General features: G+C 44.8%; 2 protein-coding genes across 2 annotated transcripts; one reads left to right on the forward strand and one right to left on the reverse strand.

Moving 5' to 3' along the window:
* Nucleotides 1-808: 808 nt before the first annotated feature.
* adat1 (adenosine deaminase tRNA specific 1) lies at nucleotides 809-7158 on the forward strand. Its single transcript, XM_070907877.1, has 9 exons — nucleotides 809-965; nucleotides 1269-1337; nucleotides 1448-1502; nucleotides 1608-1738; nucleotides 1928-2588; nucleotides 3799-3944; nucleotides 4736-4835; nucleotides 4941-5027; nucleotides 6776-7158. Exons 1-9 carry the CDS (start codon nucleotides 824-826, stop codon nucleotides 6906-6908), a joined length of 1524 nt encoding a protein of 507 aa, XP_070763978.1. The 5' UTR covers nucleotides 809-823; the 3' UTR covers nucleotides 6909-7158.
* A 3268-nt stretch (nucleotides 7159-10426) lies between these two features.
* gabarapl2 (GABA(A) receptor-associated protein like 2) lies at nucleotides 10427-17460 on the reverse strand. The gene is made up of 4 exons (XM_070907245.1): nucleotides 17287-17460; nucleotides 15934-15989; nucleotides 12767-12939; nucleotides 10427-11035 (listed from the first exon to the last, which is right to left on the reverse strand). The coding sequence occupies exons 1-4, from the start codon at nucleotides 17318-17320 to the stop codon at nucleotides 10921-10923; spliced, it is 378 nt and encodes a 125-aa protein (XP_070763346.1). The 5' UTR covers nucleotides 17321-17460; the 3' UTR covers nucleotides 10427-10920.
* Between the last annotated feature and the right edge of the window lie 1528 nt (nucleotides 17461-18988).

An 18988-nucleotide genomic window follows, 5' to 3' on the forward strand; every position in this document is an offset into this window, starting at 1 on the left:
TTACACTCCCCACCATATATTAGACAGTTACAATGCCACATATTAGACAGTTACACTCCACTCCATATATTAGACAGTTACACTCCCCACCATATATTAGATAGTTACACTGCACTCCACATATTAGACAGTTACACTCCCCACCATATATTAGACAGTTACATTCCACTCCATATATTAGACAGTTACATTGCCCTCCATATATTAGACAGTTACACTCCACTCCACATATTGGTAATACAATACTAACATAACATTAATATCACATTTCTTCTTAATGAGCACTGTATCTGTACTTTTACTTGTAATTCTACATGCCAAACTTCTATCTGTATATAGTATAAATACCGAATAAAGTATACAGTATAAAATATTTATACACTGTGGTAGTTCTATTTCTTTTTTTCATTGTGTTTTATTATTTGAGGTATTCATACAGTCAACTGGCAGATGGGCCAATTTTATTTGTTGTACTTAGTCTATTGTACTTCTTAAACTAAACCTAAACTAATACAGTGCCTACCACAATGCTACAATTAATTAATTAATTCCGTATTAATATTAATTTAAGATTTTATAGTTCTCCATAAATGAAGGACCTTTATTGTGAAAGTAAAGCACTTCTTGGCCGGCCCGGAAGTAACTTCTCCGTTCGTCTCGAGATGCCTCCAAGCAGTTCAGTCGGCGGTCGAACAGAATCAAAACATTGTGCTTGTGTCGTCCATGTGACCCCGTGACTATGTAAAAAACACATTCGCCGTTAACGTAAGTCATATTGGTGATGCCCGCCAGCCTCCACTCGCACGTCCCTGTCCGGTTGAACATGGTGAACGCGGACGAAATCGCCAAGTTGTGCTACGAGCGTTTCAAGCAGCTTCCCCGGAGAGGGAAGCCTGAGCCGGGCAGAGAGTGGACCCTGCTGGCCGCCGTGGTCAAAGTCACGCGGAGTGCTAACTCTGACGCAGGTTGGACAGCCGAATAAACATATTTCATGTTCCCTTTGTGTCAATAATGTCTTATGACTGGGAAGAAAAGCCCCCCCCCCCCACCAAAAAAAAAACTTTATTCATTGTAACATCGTCTTTCGTCCGCCATATCTAATACGACACGGTAACGTTAACTTGTAAGCTAGTAGCACCTAGGCACTGCAAAAACAAATTAGAACACGCGCACACAAAAAAAACAACCTAAAATAGGATATGAAGATGTTGAATTGAAAGTATAAAGACAAAATATGTGATAAATGACTTTTTTTTTTTCTTTCACAGTCGAAAAGGAGGTCGTTTCCCTGGGAACTGGGACCAAATGTATTGGACAGACAGCTATGAGTCCCAACGGTGAGTGGTCTTGAGCTTGTCACCGTTTGTGTTTTCGGTCCCTCTGCTCCTTTTGTGTTGCTGAATACTCTCTGTCTTCCATGATTCTCTTGATTCTCTCATCCATTTAGGTGATGTACTTAACGACAGCCATGCAGAGGTCATTGCCAGAAGGGGATGTGTCAGGTTTAGTGTCTTTCTATTCAGTAGCTGATTGGCTCTGTTTGTGCACACAGTATGAGTATATGGACTGTTCCCATTTTGTGTGTGTGTGTGTGTGTGTGTTTGTAGGTATCTGATCCAGGAGCTGCACGGGGCCGTGAGTGGTGGGGACAGCTCTGTGTTTTGTAAGGCCGATGTGCGGGGGAAGTGGAGGCTTCAGCCAGGAGTTTCCTTCCTCTTCTTTACCAGTCACACTCCCTGTGAGTCCAGTATAATCCCAGTTTACCTAACTGGCTGTCTGCTTCAGCACGTATCTCAGCAACAGTCTCCTTCAGTCGATTCAGGGCCTTATATTCTTGTCAGACAGCTTTAGTCCAAAAATATCAGTGTCAGCCTTCACAAAGCTACAGGAAGCCAAAGTCAGTCTGGAACGTCTTGTGTATTACCAGGTGGTGACGCTTCCATCATCCCCTTGACTGACAGCCTGTCTCAACCCTGCCCTCCTGTCACATCTGTAAGAGGCCAAGATGAAGGGTCTGATGGAGGAGGAGGAGGAGGAGGAGGAGACCTGAAAAGGAAAGCTGAGGAACCAAGTGAAGGGAAAAACAACAAACTGCCCCGTCTGGAGGAACAGGAGACAGCAGAGACGAGGCTTGAGGACAGAGGAGACGCAAAACAATCCTTCCTTTCACATTCATCCAAAAGTGAACATCCATCACAGAGTCACTGTGCAAAAACACCCGTGCAAGCTGCCACACAAGATTCAGCACAGCCGGGGATACAAAGCAGAGGCCCCTCTGGCGGCGCTGGACGGCGTCCGCAGGTCCCAGACGTTCACAGAACGGGGGCCAAGTGCGTCCCGAGTGGCCCAGCCGACCCTCTGCACACCGGGGTGGGGTACCACAGCACGGGGCTGCTCCGGGTGAAGCCCGGGCGAGGAGAGCCGACTCTGTCCCTCTCCTGCAGTGACAAGCTGGCCCGCTGGGCGGCGCTGGGCTTCCAGGGCGCTCTGCTGTCCCATTACCTGCAGGAGGCGCTCTACTTCAGCACCGTGGTGGTGGGGAAGTGTCCATACAGCCAAGACGTCATGCAGAGAGCTTTGGTCACAAGGTGAGGAGTAATGCTGAAACAGTAATACCTGTTGGTCAGATAGATCAAGCGCTACGGGAAATTGCTATGGCTGTTTTTATTTCTTTTCCGACATAGACAAACGATTAATTTCTCTACAGAAGAAGAGTCATTTCTAGCTCACCACCTAAACTATAAAAAAGGAGTAAGAGCTTCTTCTTTTTCTTTTTTTTTTAAGTTCAAGTTCTGAGCCCTGTGAAAGAACATTCTCTCAGGACTCCATTTATTTTTAAAGCTGCATTAATAGATGCTTGTGACCGCTTGGGGACGCTGGCACAAGCTGTAAACGCAACGTTTTGACATATAAATAGGTTGTTATTGTGACCCAGCAGACATGGAGCAGCAACATTAGAACAGAATTTGCTGACCGGAAAAACCCCAAACAATGATGCTTGTCACTATGAGCACATAAATAAAAAAGACCTATTAGTGCAGCTTTGAATAGCAGTAGGGCAGCTTATAAACCAATCCTACTGTATTTTTATCTGCCTTTTTTATTTATTTATTTATTTATTTTTTAGCTCTGGGCCCCTGAACGCATCACCACTCGTCACCTCACTAGGGCCAGCCCTTGTCGCAGGATAACCCTTACATTTTACATTTAGACATTACGCATCTATCGCCTTGTTTCTCTAGACCTTTTTCACCGCAAACATTTTAGCTTGCCGAGCGCAGGTGGGACATGATGGTGGCTGCATTCCACTTAGGCGCCATCGTATTATATGCCCGTTGGCTCGCTGGTGATGCTTATGACACGGCCTGTCGTGACAAGTCAGTTCGCTTCTGTGAGAGAGGCGTGTGTGGGCCTTTCATCAGAATGTGCGGTGCGAAAGTAAGTGAACTATTTGTGCACTGCTGGGAACGAGGCATTTTACAGTGCAGGTGTGCATGTTTTGTGTTGTTAATGTCAATGATCACCTGGAAGTACAGTGGAACATGTAATGTGACATCATCATGACCTTAGTAAAGAATTAGACCAATATGCTGGTTTTCTGATGATGTTTATTTTCTTTTGTTTTGAATTGGATATTACAGTATTCCATCTCCAGTTTAAAAGGAGGCTAAGAAAAGTAACTGTTGTAATTGAATTGTTCAGTATTAGTCTTGTGTGAAAATACATCTTTTAACAGTGTTGGAGTATTTTAAGGGAATCGGCAGCCTGTCTTGAATGTAGTCCCCATGCACTCCGCAGGTTGTCCCGCGTATCGGACCTCCCTGCTGGTTTCTCTGTGTGCCCCCCTTTGTTGCTTCAGTCCAGCCTGGATTTCCCCTTCAGCCAGGCCCAGACCGAGCTCCGACACCAGGCCGGAAAAGGACGCATCTCCCCCTGTGGGGCAGGTAGGATGGTCTCACAAACACACACACACACACACACACACATTGGTCATGAATGTTGCATTCATGTCATATGGGAGGAAATACAGGAAATTACAGGAAATATCGGTTTCCGACTGTAAACAGCATTCACATCAACATCCGCGTCATAATTACGATAGGGAAACAAACATTGACCCCCTCACATCAGCCAAAGTCCGTTACTCAAGGTAATTAAATATTAATGTAATGGCTATAGTGTTACATTGTCAGGCCAGCCATTAGGAATTATGGACAGGGGGACAACAAAAAGAAATTGGGCCCCTCATCCACACCGACTCCAGCACCACCAACCAACCACCCACCCACCCATTAGCTCTAATACCAACACATGCAATTTGAAGTGTTCTCCCGGCCATTAGCCTTGTAGGGACACAGATGGCTCAGAGACAGTGCAACACTTGATATTCACCATACAAAAACAACCTGCTGTGAGACGTGGAGTGGATGGTTACGCACTGTCTGCAATTATGGGATTCTTTTAGGTGCCACCTCCCTGCAGCATGGCTCAGTGTAGGGGAGACGCATCATAAAGTTGGGTTTACATAGAATAACCAAGATTATTGACAACAAGGGACCATGTTCTTGCTCGCATGTGTTAACATTCTGAGTTTTACAAGCAGCATCTCTGTCTGTTTAAAATGCTGTGGGCGCAAGTCCTAAATTCATCGTTTTCTATTGGGACTTGAGCGCGTTGAGTGTTTTTGAAGATTTCTTTAGTCTCTTCTAGTAAATACAATCTACATGCGTTTCAGCCATCAGCTGGTGTAATGTGACGGAGCAGCCACTAGATGTCACCGCCAACGGCTACAAACACGGAGTTACCAAGAAGGCCCTCGGCACGGCTAAAGCCAGGTGGAACCAACACACTCTCATCACACGGTATCGCCACATGACCGCGCTTCGTCACTACAGACTGTTCACGTAGCTCAAATGTCGGCGATGTTTATGTGTCCTCAGGTCTCTCCTGTGTAAGCTGGAGCTTTTCCGTTCCTTCCTGTCTCTGGTATCGGCCACTGACCCTTCAGCACTTCCCGACTCTCTCAGGTACACAATGGGCTCTTTCATAATCTCAAAACTGTGGGTTTTAAACCGCCTCAGAAAAGAAAATCTGAACAACCCAAAACACTAATGAAAAATCTCCAAACGATGGTCTGGCTTTCATCATTTTGTCTTTTTTTTGTGTGTGTGTGGGGGGGGGGCAACTCTGAAGCATGTCGAAACTCCCAACAGCAATAAGCAGTAAGTGTGTCACGGTCGTCACAAGCAACGGCGTAGCAAACACAAAGGGCGTTAAACGAAATGTTGAGGTCTGAGGGTCTGATACTTTATTATTGGCTCGGAGGCTTCTCTCAAGTCGCAGTAGTTTCTGGATAGAGAGTCGTGTTTTTTTTATTTCATAATGTACAACGAGGCCAGCGTGTCAGCGTCTACAGTGTGACCCTCTTTTGTTTACTCAGGATTTAGATCACATTGCCTGTTTAGTTTACACAACACATTTTGTCTGTGTCACACTGTGTGTGTCTTTTGTATGTGACATTTGGTGCTCATATTTCATCTGTTAAGTCTCCATGTGTGCATCTGGAGGGAGGGGGCGGGGGTGGTTCCTTTTCACATGCTTCATGTGTGTGTGTGTGTGTGCTGATGGCTGAGAATCCTCTTCGAAGGGAGAACAGTGGTCCCTCTGTTTTATCAGCATTTTAGCAGATAACCTGATCCCAGCCCAGTCCGGTCCTGCCCACACATGGATCAGCAGAACACACACACACACACACACCAGCACACAACGACAACGTTATCTGCAACGACAATGGTGGGTGTGTGTGGTGAGGAGAGACGAGCGAGGTATCAGGGAGGGTCCATGTCTCCGCAGTTTTGCATCTGATGGGACGGACGTAATTAAATGAAGCCGTCGGACCCTAGAGATCCAGACTGTCCACTTTATCTGCTCAAGATTTATTCTAATCTTTTAACAGTTGGCCTTTTTTTTTTTCTGTTCTATTCAAGTGATCCCAAATGAGAGTCAGCATGCACTGCACCAAGACTCCGAAAACTGAAGCAGCTAATTGGAATTCAGCCATCATTCATTTAAAAAAAAAAAATGTAATGTTTGAGGAGATTTAAAGATAAATATATATGTTCGATTTTTTTCTTCCCAGGTTAAATTTACAAAGGCGTGAATAAGCAAAAGTAAACTCTTAACATACTCAAATTGCCAGCGAACGTTAGTCACAAATATGTGGCTTTAAGGCTGACTTTATTTCATATTTCACTGTCATCATGAAAAGACCGAAACAACAACAACAACAGCATGTTAGTCCGTCTCTCAACACTATCCGACTTCCCTACCCTGTCTGTGGCAGCCCATTGGTTCCCACTGAAGACAGAAATCTTTGAAACAGTCGTAAAACAGCTCATTGGTTGTGTTTTCTAATAGTTTTGAGACAACAATGGAGCTCTGTGGTGCAGAGGAATACGATACATCCGGCTTTGGATACACAGACGATACCTGTTAGTGTCAATTCATTGTTGGTTTTGATATCAATATCTGCGCCCACATGGTACAATAGCAAGCAAGTAAATAAAACATTGATGTCATTTGATCTTTTAGCATGGAAGGATCTTCCAAAACAAATTACATGTGGGGAAAATAAGGGGCCTCGCTTTTATGCTAAACCTTGTGCAATACACAGGAAGTCCAATATATATACTCTGTTGATCATTTTGAAGTGTTTTGACCTCACGTGTAACACACACGACTCATGTTTAGTGCTTTTTTTTCTGTATCTGTTCAGGAGAACGGGGCTGCAGACCTACTGGGACTACAAGCAGGGCGCTCAGCTGTACCAGCAGGCCTGGCAGCGGCTCAACAGCCAGGCTTTCCCTCTGTGGCCACGCAGTGACAGAGATCTCCTGCTCTTCCACTGAAAGCCCACTTCCTTTCCGAAAAACCACCCTGAAATGTGGCTCCGTTGCATCAAGAACTTGGGAGGTCACAGGTCAGGAGAACCGCTGGTCTGCAAGTATTGTTTTTTGTTTTCCCCCAGAATGTGCCTCTTGTTAGCGTGGACAGGCCTGTGACACTCACATTTCAATCAAAAGATGGAAGTAACAGACATACTGGTGAATAAGAAATATTCTGCACCAGGTCGTGCTGCTAATAAAAGGACAAACTTGACTATTCTAATGTCCAGTGCTCATTTCCCAACGCCTGTCGGATCAATCTGGATATATATATATATGAGCCCAGGATGTCGCTGGTTGCAACAGCAGGACACCCTGCTGTCGTGCTGTTCAAAGAGGTTGATGACCGCTCCTCAGTGTCCTCAGATGATGCTGTTATTTTCACAGTGTGTGTGTGTGTGTAGCATGTTGTGACTGCAGCTGCCCGGAGTTCAAATGAGTTCTGTGCTCAATCCCCAGTCCTAGTTTCGAATGCTCTTCTCCATTGTGGCTTCCTCCCACAGTCTTAAGCGTTCTGCTCAGGTGGGCTGAAGACACTGAAACTGGCCACGGCAACGATTGTACACACGTCTGTATTCAGCCCGCGGTGACCCGAAAACCTCACCCAGGGTTGTTTCCAGTGTTGGAATGGATTCCAGTCCTCTGGGACACTTAACTCGCCCACGAAGACGAAGGATGAGCTGAAACTGCGCATTTTTCCACAGTTCAGGTCCTTCATCGAAGTTGAGACACCAAATCAATGCAGGGACAGGGGATCGGTTGTGTTATTGCTTCGGCTCAGCAGATTCCACCGACAGCCAACGACCCAATTCATCTCGGCTAATGCTGCGCAGCATGCTGCAGGTTATGACCAGGAAGCCTGACACTGGATTTAATGTCATTCTCATTCCTCTGCAGTAGAGTTTTAGGCTGTTTAGAGGTCTTGCTTTTTTTTTTCCTCCAAGTTTTTAAGAAGTGTTCTTTGTTTCCACCTTAGTTTAGCATGTTGGCGCGTTGCAAACATTTGAACACGCAGCACAGCTGAGGCCGATGGGAATGTCATTCGTTTTTTGGTTGTACAGGAAACCAAACTATTGGACTATTGGCGCTATATGAAGTCGTGGGATCGAAGGGACTAAAAGTGAGGATGGATCAGCTTCCCAAGCTTTACTTACTTCTGCTGCGCAGATTTTCACCATTCTCTTCTTAAACATCTCCCACGAGTGCCCCAACTTCATGGAAGTGCACTGTTGAATCACTGGAGCGCCCATTTAAGGGGATAATTCTAGACGTTGGTCCAAATAGTGTAGCAGGAAAACCAAAACCTTCACTGAAGCTGTACTGAAAACACGTTTTCCAAGTCCTAATCCTGTGTCTCTTGCGTTGACTGTTCAATTGTAACAAGCTAAATGCATTTGTAAGCGCACCAGCATACTCGTTCTATTCCGTCTTAATAAGACACAAACGCCTTCCGATTCATTTTTGCATTCATTTTTATTGGTCAGGTCTTCCAGCTACCTCACCCTTTTTTCAAATATCTAAAATTCCTTTATGTCTTTAAGATATAGTTAACAATCATACAACACCGATGAAATAAAACAATACTGAATAGCATAGCATTCCATCAATATATTACACATACCATGTTTAGGAGCCTGTAATCAGCTTTGTGGTGCACAAATATGGATACTTTTTAAATGGGTCGGGTAAAAGGTGGAAACACACCAGATGTCCGACGCTCCGACTCTGCTCCATAAATCTACAGCTGCAGCCAACATGTCAGCCTCAAGAGCCGTCTGAGAGAAGAGAAGAAAGAAACCTGAGCAACTCTTTACTTGAAGTATCGTGACACGTGAATACAAGCACGGGTTCATTGTAAGCCCGTTTAATATGTACAGTTAATCATTAACAAGTGATTTTATTAACCAAAACTTCCCCTTGTGTAGTTTAATCATTAAAATTTGAACAAGATGTAACGGGCAGTAACGATCTCATGACACACTCGTTCCAGGAACATGAGGGGGGAAAAAAAATAAAATAAGTACTGCGTCATTATAATGTTTCTGATTATCGTGTACCTGAGGGCTCACAGTGTATTAGCAGCTGTCCTGAACTTGGATCGGTTCTACAAGCTTGGACTCGTGTGGAACAACAGTTGAAGGTGATGCCGTTGCCCCCTTGTTTGTATGTTCACAGTGGGGTGCAAACTGTTGCTTTGGCGAGTGGTGAGTGGTACGCTGAGTTATTGTATGACCTGCTTCCTCCACGCGATTTCTTACGTTTTCCAGAATGTGAGTTTAAAAAAACAAACAAACTCCAGAGGTGGGACAAACATATTGCTTGTAGCTTGTTAGCCACCAACTTCATGATAATTAGGGCGTGGCCCGAACTCATTTGAAGTCTTGCTGGTGTCCAATATACTCTCTCCATTGGCTCTGTTTTTGGTCTCCACCAACTATCTGCCTCCTCAGCGGCATCAGTTCACCAGCTAGTCCCTAACTGTGCCTGTCTTGTTGTTTGGTGCTGAGCAGGTCGTGCAGAGCAGGACCAAAACAAAGAGCTGAAACGGGCTCAAAGGCTCCGCAGAGCTAAAGGGGGACTGTACAGTAAGAACAGAAATTCTGTGAGACTGTGGGTTCATCGCTTCATCAGCAGCCGGGCCTGAACTGAGATCTGCATACAGTAGCAGCCATTTTGACTTCGTCATAGCAGGGAAAGCACAGGTGTAATTAGTACCATTAAAGACGGCTCTACTCCATTTAGGTGTGTCTGAGTGCAGGCCACTGATTCAAGTAACCCAGAGGTGAACGCCTAAATGGAATGCAGCCAGGACTGATATTATTAATTGCACGTGTATTTGACAAGTCGAAACGTCTGCGGTTGTCCAAGGGCATTCTGGGGAGTGTAGGAAACCACTGGCTCACACTGATGCAGAGGGAGGGATTAAGGGGGCAGAGCGTCACAGACTGATAACATAAGACGAGGGACTGCGTTAACTGGCCGCGGCACGGCAAACTTCAAGTAAAGAGTTGGATTTCTTCCGCAGCGCACATGGCTCGCTGTTGGCATCGTGAGTCTGAACCCCCCCCCCCCCACCCCGGGTGGCGCTGACGTCCATCCAGCCAACATAAAGTGCAAATACATGACAGCCAGGCAGGGAAGCGCTCAGCAACACCCAAGGGGACTGGTGCTGGTCCCCGGGCCCTGAGGTGGACACACTTCACACCGGCCGCCTCCTTACCAGCTCGCAGTCACCCGCCATCATTCACCGTCTCAAATAGCGTGAGCCGCTTTCTTTCATACAGTTGTTCTCATCGCCTATCGTGGTGCCGAGCGTACCTGTGGCATTAAAGTTACATACTGACGGTTTTTATACATGATATGATACAAATACATCCATATTGCGGTTAATGATTCTAGTCACATGATTATAGAGTTTCTTTCTCACTGAACATAAATATCCGTGACAACAAAGCTGGACTGAAAGAACATGTAGCATGATCGGCTGATGTGTAATGATTGGCGAGTGTGTGTGTGTGTGTGTGTGCGAGTGTGTGTGTTTAACTGATGTCGATACTTGGAAAACAAATGAATATCTGACGCGCCCGTAACGTGTGGCGATTGTTACTCTTATTTTCACGGCAGTGTTAAAGACGTTTCTCTCCACAACTGACCTTTGAACAGTGATCGTGACAAAAAGACCAACCATTTAAAATCAAGCATCATCTGAGCCTGTCAAAAAAGAATCTGACCGAAGTTGGTTTATTGTAGGAGTTTGGTGCAGTTAACTTTCAAACATAAATGTGTATTTTTTTTTTTTTTTTTTAGTATCAAAAATTGACCATAAATGACTGTGCCGAGTGTGTATATGCATTAGTAACACATGTTAAGGCCAATGTCTGAAACATTGTGCACCAGTGTATGTCGGGCCCTACTGTGTCAGTGTATGTGTGTGCGTGTGTGTGTAGTGGGTGAGACACTGGTTTTCAGTGAAGCATTAACCCCGTGTTGTGTAAAAGGCCTTGTAACCAAAGGTGTTTTCTCCGCTGTAGGCCACGTACAGAAAGCCGTCCTCGTCCTTCTCCTTGTCGTACAGCTGGCCCATAGTCAGACTGCAACACACAGCAGACAAACCAGACTCTTATTAGATCACACACGCATTCCAATTCAAGAAATGCTGCGGACAAAGGGCCTAGTCCACCCACAATGGCTCCACTTTCTCCCTGTAGTCCTGAAAGAGGTTGTTTTGTAAATTAAATCAAAACTCCGATAAGACTTTGATACTGTTAAGAGAGCAAACGGTATTAAATGGCATTATGTATGCATTGTTTCCTGTGAATCCCTTGTGCTTAGGTAGGCTATCTGAATCCAGTACGGGAACGGCGGACCCCGCCATTACCAATAAAAAAAAAAAACCGACTATTTAGACAAGTAATGGATGAATGCAAATACACTGAATGGCTATTGCAGCAAAATGCAAGGAAAAACATAGCTGCACTAGCTTCAGTGGGTTGAAAGGTGTAAGTCTGTTGGACCTCTGAACCCACCCAACATCACAACTGGACGTGGTCAGGTGTGGCCTGCTCTGCCTGTGACCATGCCCAGACGTGCGCGCTCGTGCCATGCTACAAAAAAAAAAAACGAGCATATTGTTTGCTCTATGTGGCAGCACAAGCCCGATTATTAAGGGTAGGTGCAGTTACTCCTCAGGTGCACTGAACTAAGCATTATGAATGCAACACAAAGCTCTGAGAAGCAGGTCAGATTCTTTCAGATACGCTGCATGTGCATGCAACACGTCAGCATGTCAATAGATGGGCGCGTAAAAACAGAAAAATGGTGATTTTTGATCGGTGTAAATTGAGAGCACAGGTGTGGCTTCATCCTCTTTCACAGGGAGATTGATTACTCACACTAAGAAGTCAGTTTAAATGACCTAAAACCTACTTTAGCATTCCTATACTGCAATTTCTTGTATGTATATATATATATATGTGTGTGTATATATATGTGTGTGTGTATATATATATATATATGTGTGTGTGTGTATATATATATATATGTGTGTGTATATATATATATGTGTGTGTGTGTGTGTATATATATATGTGTGTGTGTATATATATATATATATGTGTATACGTATATATACATATATGTGTGTGTTGCCGATTTAAGACATCTGTCCCTTTTAAACATTCAACATTGGGGAGGGCCCATTGTGTGCCGGTACGTTTGTATTCCACTCAGAAAGTGGAAGCTAGTTAGCCTAGTTTCCTAATCTTAGCATGGCTGCCACACAATCAGTGCTGCGTTCGTTACATATTATGGGGGGGGGGGGGGGGGTCAAAGCCAAAACAAGCACTAATTATTTATATATATATATTAATTTGCTAAAATTTAGTTTCAGTTTAATGTGCTTATACGGAGGCACGTTCAACAGTTGAATGCAAGTTTGATTGTGGTTAATAAATGTGGTTTCAAATCTTGGGTACTTAAATGAATCACAGAGTATTGGCCCTCTGCACTATTATACTAACCTTTTTTTTTTTTTTTTTTTGCTGCGCTGTTTGAAAACTGCTACAAATAGCAGTGTATCATCAATACATATATTTCAACAGTAATTCTGAGAACTGACCATAATTACCAGAAACCTTTAGCGGCCTCTGCACTGAATTTGACCTTGTCTAGCTCCTGAGCACTGTGGAGGGAGAAATTTGCTTCAGTACTGACACGGATTGATGATACAAAAACAGGAAACAAGTTTTTGCTTCCATTCAGATTTCAGCGTCCTACTGCAACTCCACCGTTACTATAACTGCAGCATGTAGCGTCGCTCTCACCTGGACTGGGGAACAGTTTTGTCGACGAAGAGGAAGATGGCTTTCTCCGAAGGCAGCTGGATGCGTTTCCTGATGATCCACATGAACTGGGCCACTGTGATGTCAGAGGGCACCAGGTACTTCCTCTTGTCAATGTCCACTATCTGAGAGCCGGACACCTTCTCCACTATCACCTGGAGCACGTACATGGACAGAGACGCAGGGTTTAAACTCTGTTTGGTGCGGCATGGGCTGCAGTCTCAGCGAGCTCGACAGAACCTTTGTGGCCTTTAGGACGTGACAATATCAGTTTGTAGAAGTACAACCAAACTTCGCCAGGCTTACAACAGCGTCTGGAGTGAATCCTGTCCTCGTGCAGCAAATGTCTAATATTGATTGTTCCAGCTGATAAAACTTCAGTAGCATACGTGACGAGCCAAGCCTTACATATCCTATTATGTAACACTGCAGGAACCTTGTTTATGTGCGGCCCTTGTGAACTGTCAGGAATGCTTAAAGCTGCAATGATCCGTTTTTTTGGCCACATGTGGCAGCTGTCACATTTGACATATGATGGCCTTTAAAGAAACGGTATTTCCAACATTTTCGTTTATTTGGAGTCAAATGTGCATTCACTCCCCTTTTTTTAAGGTCTGTTTTAGTTTCCGACAAGCGCTGAGGGAAATATTAGCTGCCGAATGCTGCGCTATGTTCACCTGCTAGTCGTTCACTTTGTCTGCCCGCCATTTGGTGCTGAGGCAAGGGGCACTCAGCGGTTTGGACGAGCATTTTTATGCTGAAAACAGCCGCCTGCTGTGTCAGGAAAACAGGGCTGACGAGAGTGCTACGGCTGAATCAGTTGCTAGCCGGAAACAAAAAAAAAACGATGACATGAACGACGCTAAAAGCCTTCAATAAGTGAGGGGAACGGCAGACCTGGGAGATAATCCTCTGTGGGCGTGTCACTACGAGCGACCCCTTTGGCATTACACACAGTAATTTGATCCACTGCGCAGTTCTACCTTGCTCCTGTTTCCGATCCCCTCCAGTGCTGAACCCATTGTCTTAAAAGGTCCCATATTAGGTTCATTTCAGCTCTATATATTTTTATTCTGGGACTCCACTAGAGTAGCTTTCCATGATTCACAGTTGAGAAAAGTCCTCATTTATCTCCTACTGGCCCTTTAAGCAGCCCCCCCCCCCCCCCCCCCAGTTCACCCCTCTGTCTGAAACAAGCCGTTTTAGACAAACTTGAACAACCTCCAAAAACTTGAAGAGTAGTTCCTGAGCAGAGCGGCCGACTAACTCAGCGGACTGGAGCGGGTAGATAAGCGTCCCTGTACTTGGTGGGTGGTGCTGTGACATCACAACGTTACGGGAAGTCCCGACGGCCCGATCAAAGGCGCAGTTTCTGAATGCGGGCAGTGGGCATTTCTCCGTGGACTGAGCGTTTTGATACGTTCACAGTATTTCTACAGCACCTAGAGCTGCTTTATAATCAAACAAGACATGGAAACCTCACTTTCTACAACATGGGACCTTTAAACCTTTATCACACCTGAATTACACAAACACTGCCGACGCGTGCTTACGACGCTCTCCAACGAAGAAAAGCCACACTAATGGCCGTAGCCTACTCCGCCGCCACGGCCTCTTCAGCTCTGACAAACCACTCATTGCTGGTTGCCGTAAAACGCATCACTACCGGTGAACTCGTTTGGCAAGGGCTCGAATGCAACGTCGCGTTCATTTGTATGTAACAGCCCTGCACTCGCAGCTTTAAACAAGGTCTAACGATGCAGTGAGCCTAAACAATAGGAGGCATTTTGGTTTGTGACTCTTGTGTCCTGTTCCTCCCAGCAGTCTTCCCATTAAACAGGTGTAGAATGCAAGAACTAGTTAAGGGGATTGAGTTTAACAGGCATTATCACCCACACAAAGGGCCCCGAGTATGCATTTCCTAGGGCCAGGCAGTTTAACACCTCACGTTCACTCTGTATGCTCTTTGTATGTTCTCCGTATGCACTCTGATCTGAGGTGTCAGTCTTAAGCGCCGCTATACTCCCTTCCTGCCAGCATGGCGAAGGCTACCTCACAGGCTTCTCAGAGGCGTCTGTGAGATTGAATTAAAGCCTAAATGTAGCGTGCACATCAGTCACGTATCAACAGTAGATAGGGACTTTCTGAAGGCCATTTCTTTGGATTTAACACTAAAGCTGCTGATATCTCATACGTGAGTTCGGATTCTTTTACCTTTCGCTCACCCAAAATGAAAACCGTTTGATGTTTCTTCCTCAGAACTGCGTCACAGCATTCAGCCGCAACTCAGGAAGTATTTTTGATGTAAAAAAAAAACAAATTGATAGCTTGAAATGAGCAGATATGGGGCTTCCATTTGGTTTCAACACGGCCAGAGTTTTCCTTATCGAAGGCTAATTGGAGCTGCTGATGGAAAACATTGGTGCTAGGTTACAAGCTAATTCTAGCTAACAAACTCTTACTATTTTGGTTGAGGCCTATTGTGCTGTAAATCCATTATTTAGTGATAAACAATATGTAGGCAATAAATACTCAAGTTACAGAGAAATGCTTTGAGGCAATATATGAAAAGGCAAGTCAGTGTTTGGAGCAGTAGCAACACTCGCTGACTGATTAGCTTTCACATTTGGAGTCCCATGAAAGTGTGGCGGTTTTTCTTTTTTTTTGCGTCGTATTGTTTACGGCAACGTCCTTGTCTCCTTATTTTATTTGTTTCATTACACTTAAAGGCCCCACATTGTAGAAAGTGAGATTTCCATGTCTTTTGCAAAAAAAAATGTTTAAGTCAACCTTAAAGCTGCTTGATGGGAAATTGCAAGAGGAACACAAAATACAAAATCTGTGGGTTTAAGTGGTTTGTAATAGTTCACGACTGAACCCGGACAAGGGGAACTTTGTAAGTCATTGAGGCACTCAGACTTAGTTATGGAAAAACTGTTTGTTTGTTTTTCGGTCACAGTTGTAACCCTGGTTCTCTGAGCTGCATCTAAATCCTAATCTGTCTATCAAAACACTACCACTCGCTCATTCTTTTCTTTCCCACCCGCAACTGCCATTCACCAGACTCCTTATCTCTTGGCTTTCTGCCGCTCACTCCATGTGCACCTTCAATCCCACCGCCAAAAAAGCACCACCTCCCCCTCACTCACCGGTACTCTGTCAGGATATTTGTTGCGTATTTTGGCTGACTCCACACATCGGTGCTCTGAGGGAGAGACAGGAAACAAACAGGAAGTCAAAGATTAAAGGGATGAGCGAGGCCTCTGGGGAGCCTCCGCTCGCGCCTCACTGCCAAATACAGCCGAGCCTAGTCTGATATAGTGCTCCATGAGGCTGGAAGCAAGTCAGTGTGATCCTCAACTAACTGTTTAGTTTAAGTAATGAATCACATCAACACTCTTTATTAAGCGATACTAAACACATTTGCACTACACTAGCAAAGGTAATGCATCTATTTCCAGTACGCTTTGCGGGCAGGCAGACGCTGAACAGAGGCCGGGGAGGGGAGGGGAGGGTGAGGTGATGGGTGATAAGATGTAGTGGAGCCATTTAGGTTCAACACGCTGCATGCTTTCATTAGCCCAGATAAGAGGCCTACTTTTGGAAACATCTTTTTTTTTTTTTTTCCTTTAAAAAAGGAAACTTTCTGAGGTTATCTGAGGAGAATACGAACACAGGAGCTGAGGAGCTAAGCGACAGAAATGTATGTCTTGTTGGGCTGCAAAACAACCTGCCCCTGCTATGGAGGGAACTTCACGCCAAACTCCAATCAGAATTCTTGTAAATAATATTCCCCCTGAAACCTTCAAAATGGTCATGTCAGTGGAACACATTACAAGCTTTGGAACAAATACCAACGAGACACTCTTCAATTTGGCATCCATGTGATGTAATACACTCACTGCTAATTTCAACTTCAAAATCAAAATGTCCTACTTTTTTGTGTGTGTGTGTCTTGTGTCAGCAAGATGTACCCTGAGGGGAGGTAGTGTGAAGCAATGCAAAAAGTTGGGAGTACTGTTGAGAGAAAGAGCTTCTTGGTGGAGTATTGTTTTTTTTTTTTGCCGAATGAACTACTACACTTTCTGACGCGTCAAAAGCCATTTTCCACCAATGGTTTTATTCAAAGGATTTAATAGAAGTAAGGAAACCTTAAATTGTCTGATGCTTGAATGGAATTTGGCGATGAAATGTCTCCATGCACGATAAAGACGCGTTTTTCAGGGGGAAATCGGCAAGCTAATGTGACGCATCGATGTAAAAGGTGAAGCCGATTTAGACGGCGGTCGTTTGACTTGCAGGACGAACACGTTAGCATTTGTTGCTAGTCATGCAACGTTAGCCATCATGGATTTGCGTCAGTCATTTTGCGGAGTGCTGTGACAAGCATGCGTTCCTGCACCTGTGTGGGATGATATGGCGAAATCGACGGCAAGACAGAAAGGAGGGTGCATGACACGACAACAACATCTCTCGTTTCATAACAATCCAAACCCCTTTACCGAGGGAATGGTCCTCTTTAAACATCCATTTCATCTTTGCTGGATCCCCGCACTGAGGCGTGATGGTGGCGTCGAGAGGCGGGCTTCTAAATCTGCGGATAATGTCGGCTTAATGTCCAAAGATCCAGACAAAAGCGATCAAAACAAAAAAAGGTCAACAATGTCTCTCTCTCTCTCTCTCTCTCTCTCTCTCTGCCCGAAGCTTCCAACTGTCCGTCTGGCTGTAAGGCGACGTCACTGTCTGTCAGAGGGGTGGTGGTGGTGATGATGATGATGATGATGATGATGCCACCTTCAAATGCTCCCGGAAAGAATCAACCCGTCCTCGAGTTGAGCCCTTTCCCACAATGCAGACTATTTGCCCGGAAATGCATTGTGTTGCCGAGTTTTGGATGTAGAATGAAACCATTCGTAGAATAATATAGTAAAAATAAAGTTTGTAAATAAATTAAATAATCAATTGTCCAGCACACATTTTTCTCCCTTTAACTGTTTGACTGTTATTGTGGCACCAAAGTATTTTTGTAAAAGGTTAATCATTGCATTGTGTCTTCAACAAATATTCCAACCAAAAGCAAAGATTGTCCCACGTTTAAGTCCTGTAAAGGCATTACTGAGGGGAACGTTGCGGAAATGTTGCAGTTGAAACGTTTGCGATTGTAGCTGAATTACTGTAGTTGAAATAGTTGCTATACAAATGCCGAGAGGTTGAAATAGCAGTTAAAATGGAAGTCTCCGTTTAAATGTTAGCGCTTAATGAAGTTAAAGTGTCAGTTTAGGTGTGAAGCTGAAGTGTCAGATGAAATGAAAATGCTGAAAGGAGTTGAAGAGTTAGTCGACGTTCAAGCACTAAAGGCAGTGGGGGGGGGGGGGGCTGGGAATCGAAGTTGAATTGGAAGTCCTGACAGAAATGAAGTGTATAAACTTGGAGTAAATGGAGTAGTTGGAGTAAATGTGCGTATGAAGAGTTGCGGGAGTTGGGAGAGCTGAAGAGGTTTTGTTGTTAAGACCTGAGAGGGGTTTGAAGTGTCTACTGAGGCGTGGCCATTAAAAGCAGAAATGTCAGTTGAAGAGAATATGAAGGGTCAGAAGACGGAGGCCGTCAAAATGTCAGGTGGCATGTAACCACTGAAAGCAGCTGAAGAGATGAAAACATTTCTTTACTTTACTACTCTTTCCTGGGTCAGTGTCATCCTTCCGGCAACTTCGTGGTATTTCAATAACCTATGGCTGCATCGGCGCATGCCTCTGTAATGTAAAGGTGCCTGACATTTCTTTCAGTGTGGGGCTGTTGTAGATGGAAGCCGATATGTGACCGGAGAATGTCAAGCACAGGCTGAGTAGCCTAATATTACATTACATAAAAATCTTTATTTCAGTCGAGGAATGAAATGCGAGATACCCAGACTTTATTACCTGACTCAAAATCTGTTTGCTTTCACGCAGACCATTCCTCAACCCTGACGAAACGAGGTCCACCCGGGTCCCAGTCAGCAGCATGCAGGCCAGCGTTCATGGAACACGGCTCCCTGAGAGCGGCATAGGATCACATTCCCCAGGTGGTTACACACCTTGCAGCCGGGGCTCTCGCTGACACATGGGCTGTCCTGCATACCACGAGGAGGGGGGAGTCCTGTTCTACATATAGGCTATTCCCCATTGTCACACCAAGGCTAGACATTGGGTGCAAATAACACCACTG

This window comes from Enoplosus armatus, chromosome 6 (genome assembly GCF_043641665.1).
Source record: "Enoplosus armatus isolate fEnoArm2 chromosome 6, fEnoArm2.hap1, whole genome shotgun sequence".
Classification (NCBI taxonomy): Eukaryota; Metazoa; Chordata; class Actinopteri; order Centrarchiformes; family Enoplosidae; genus Enoplosus; species Enoplosus armatus.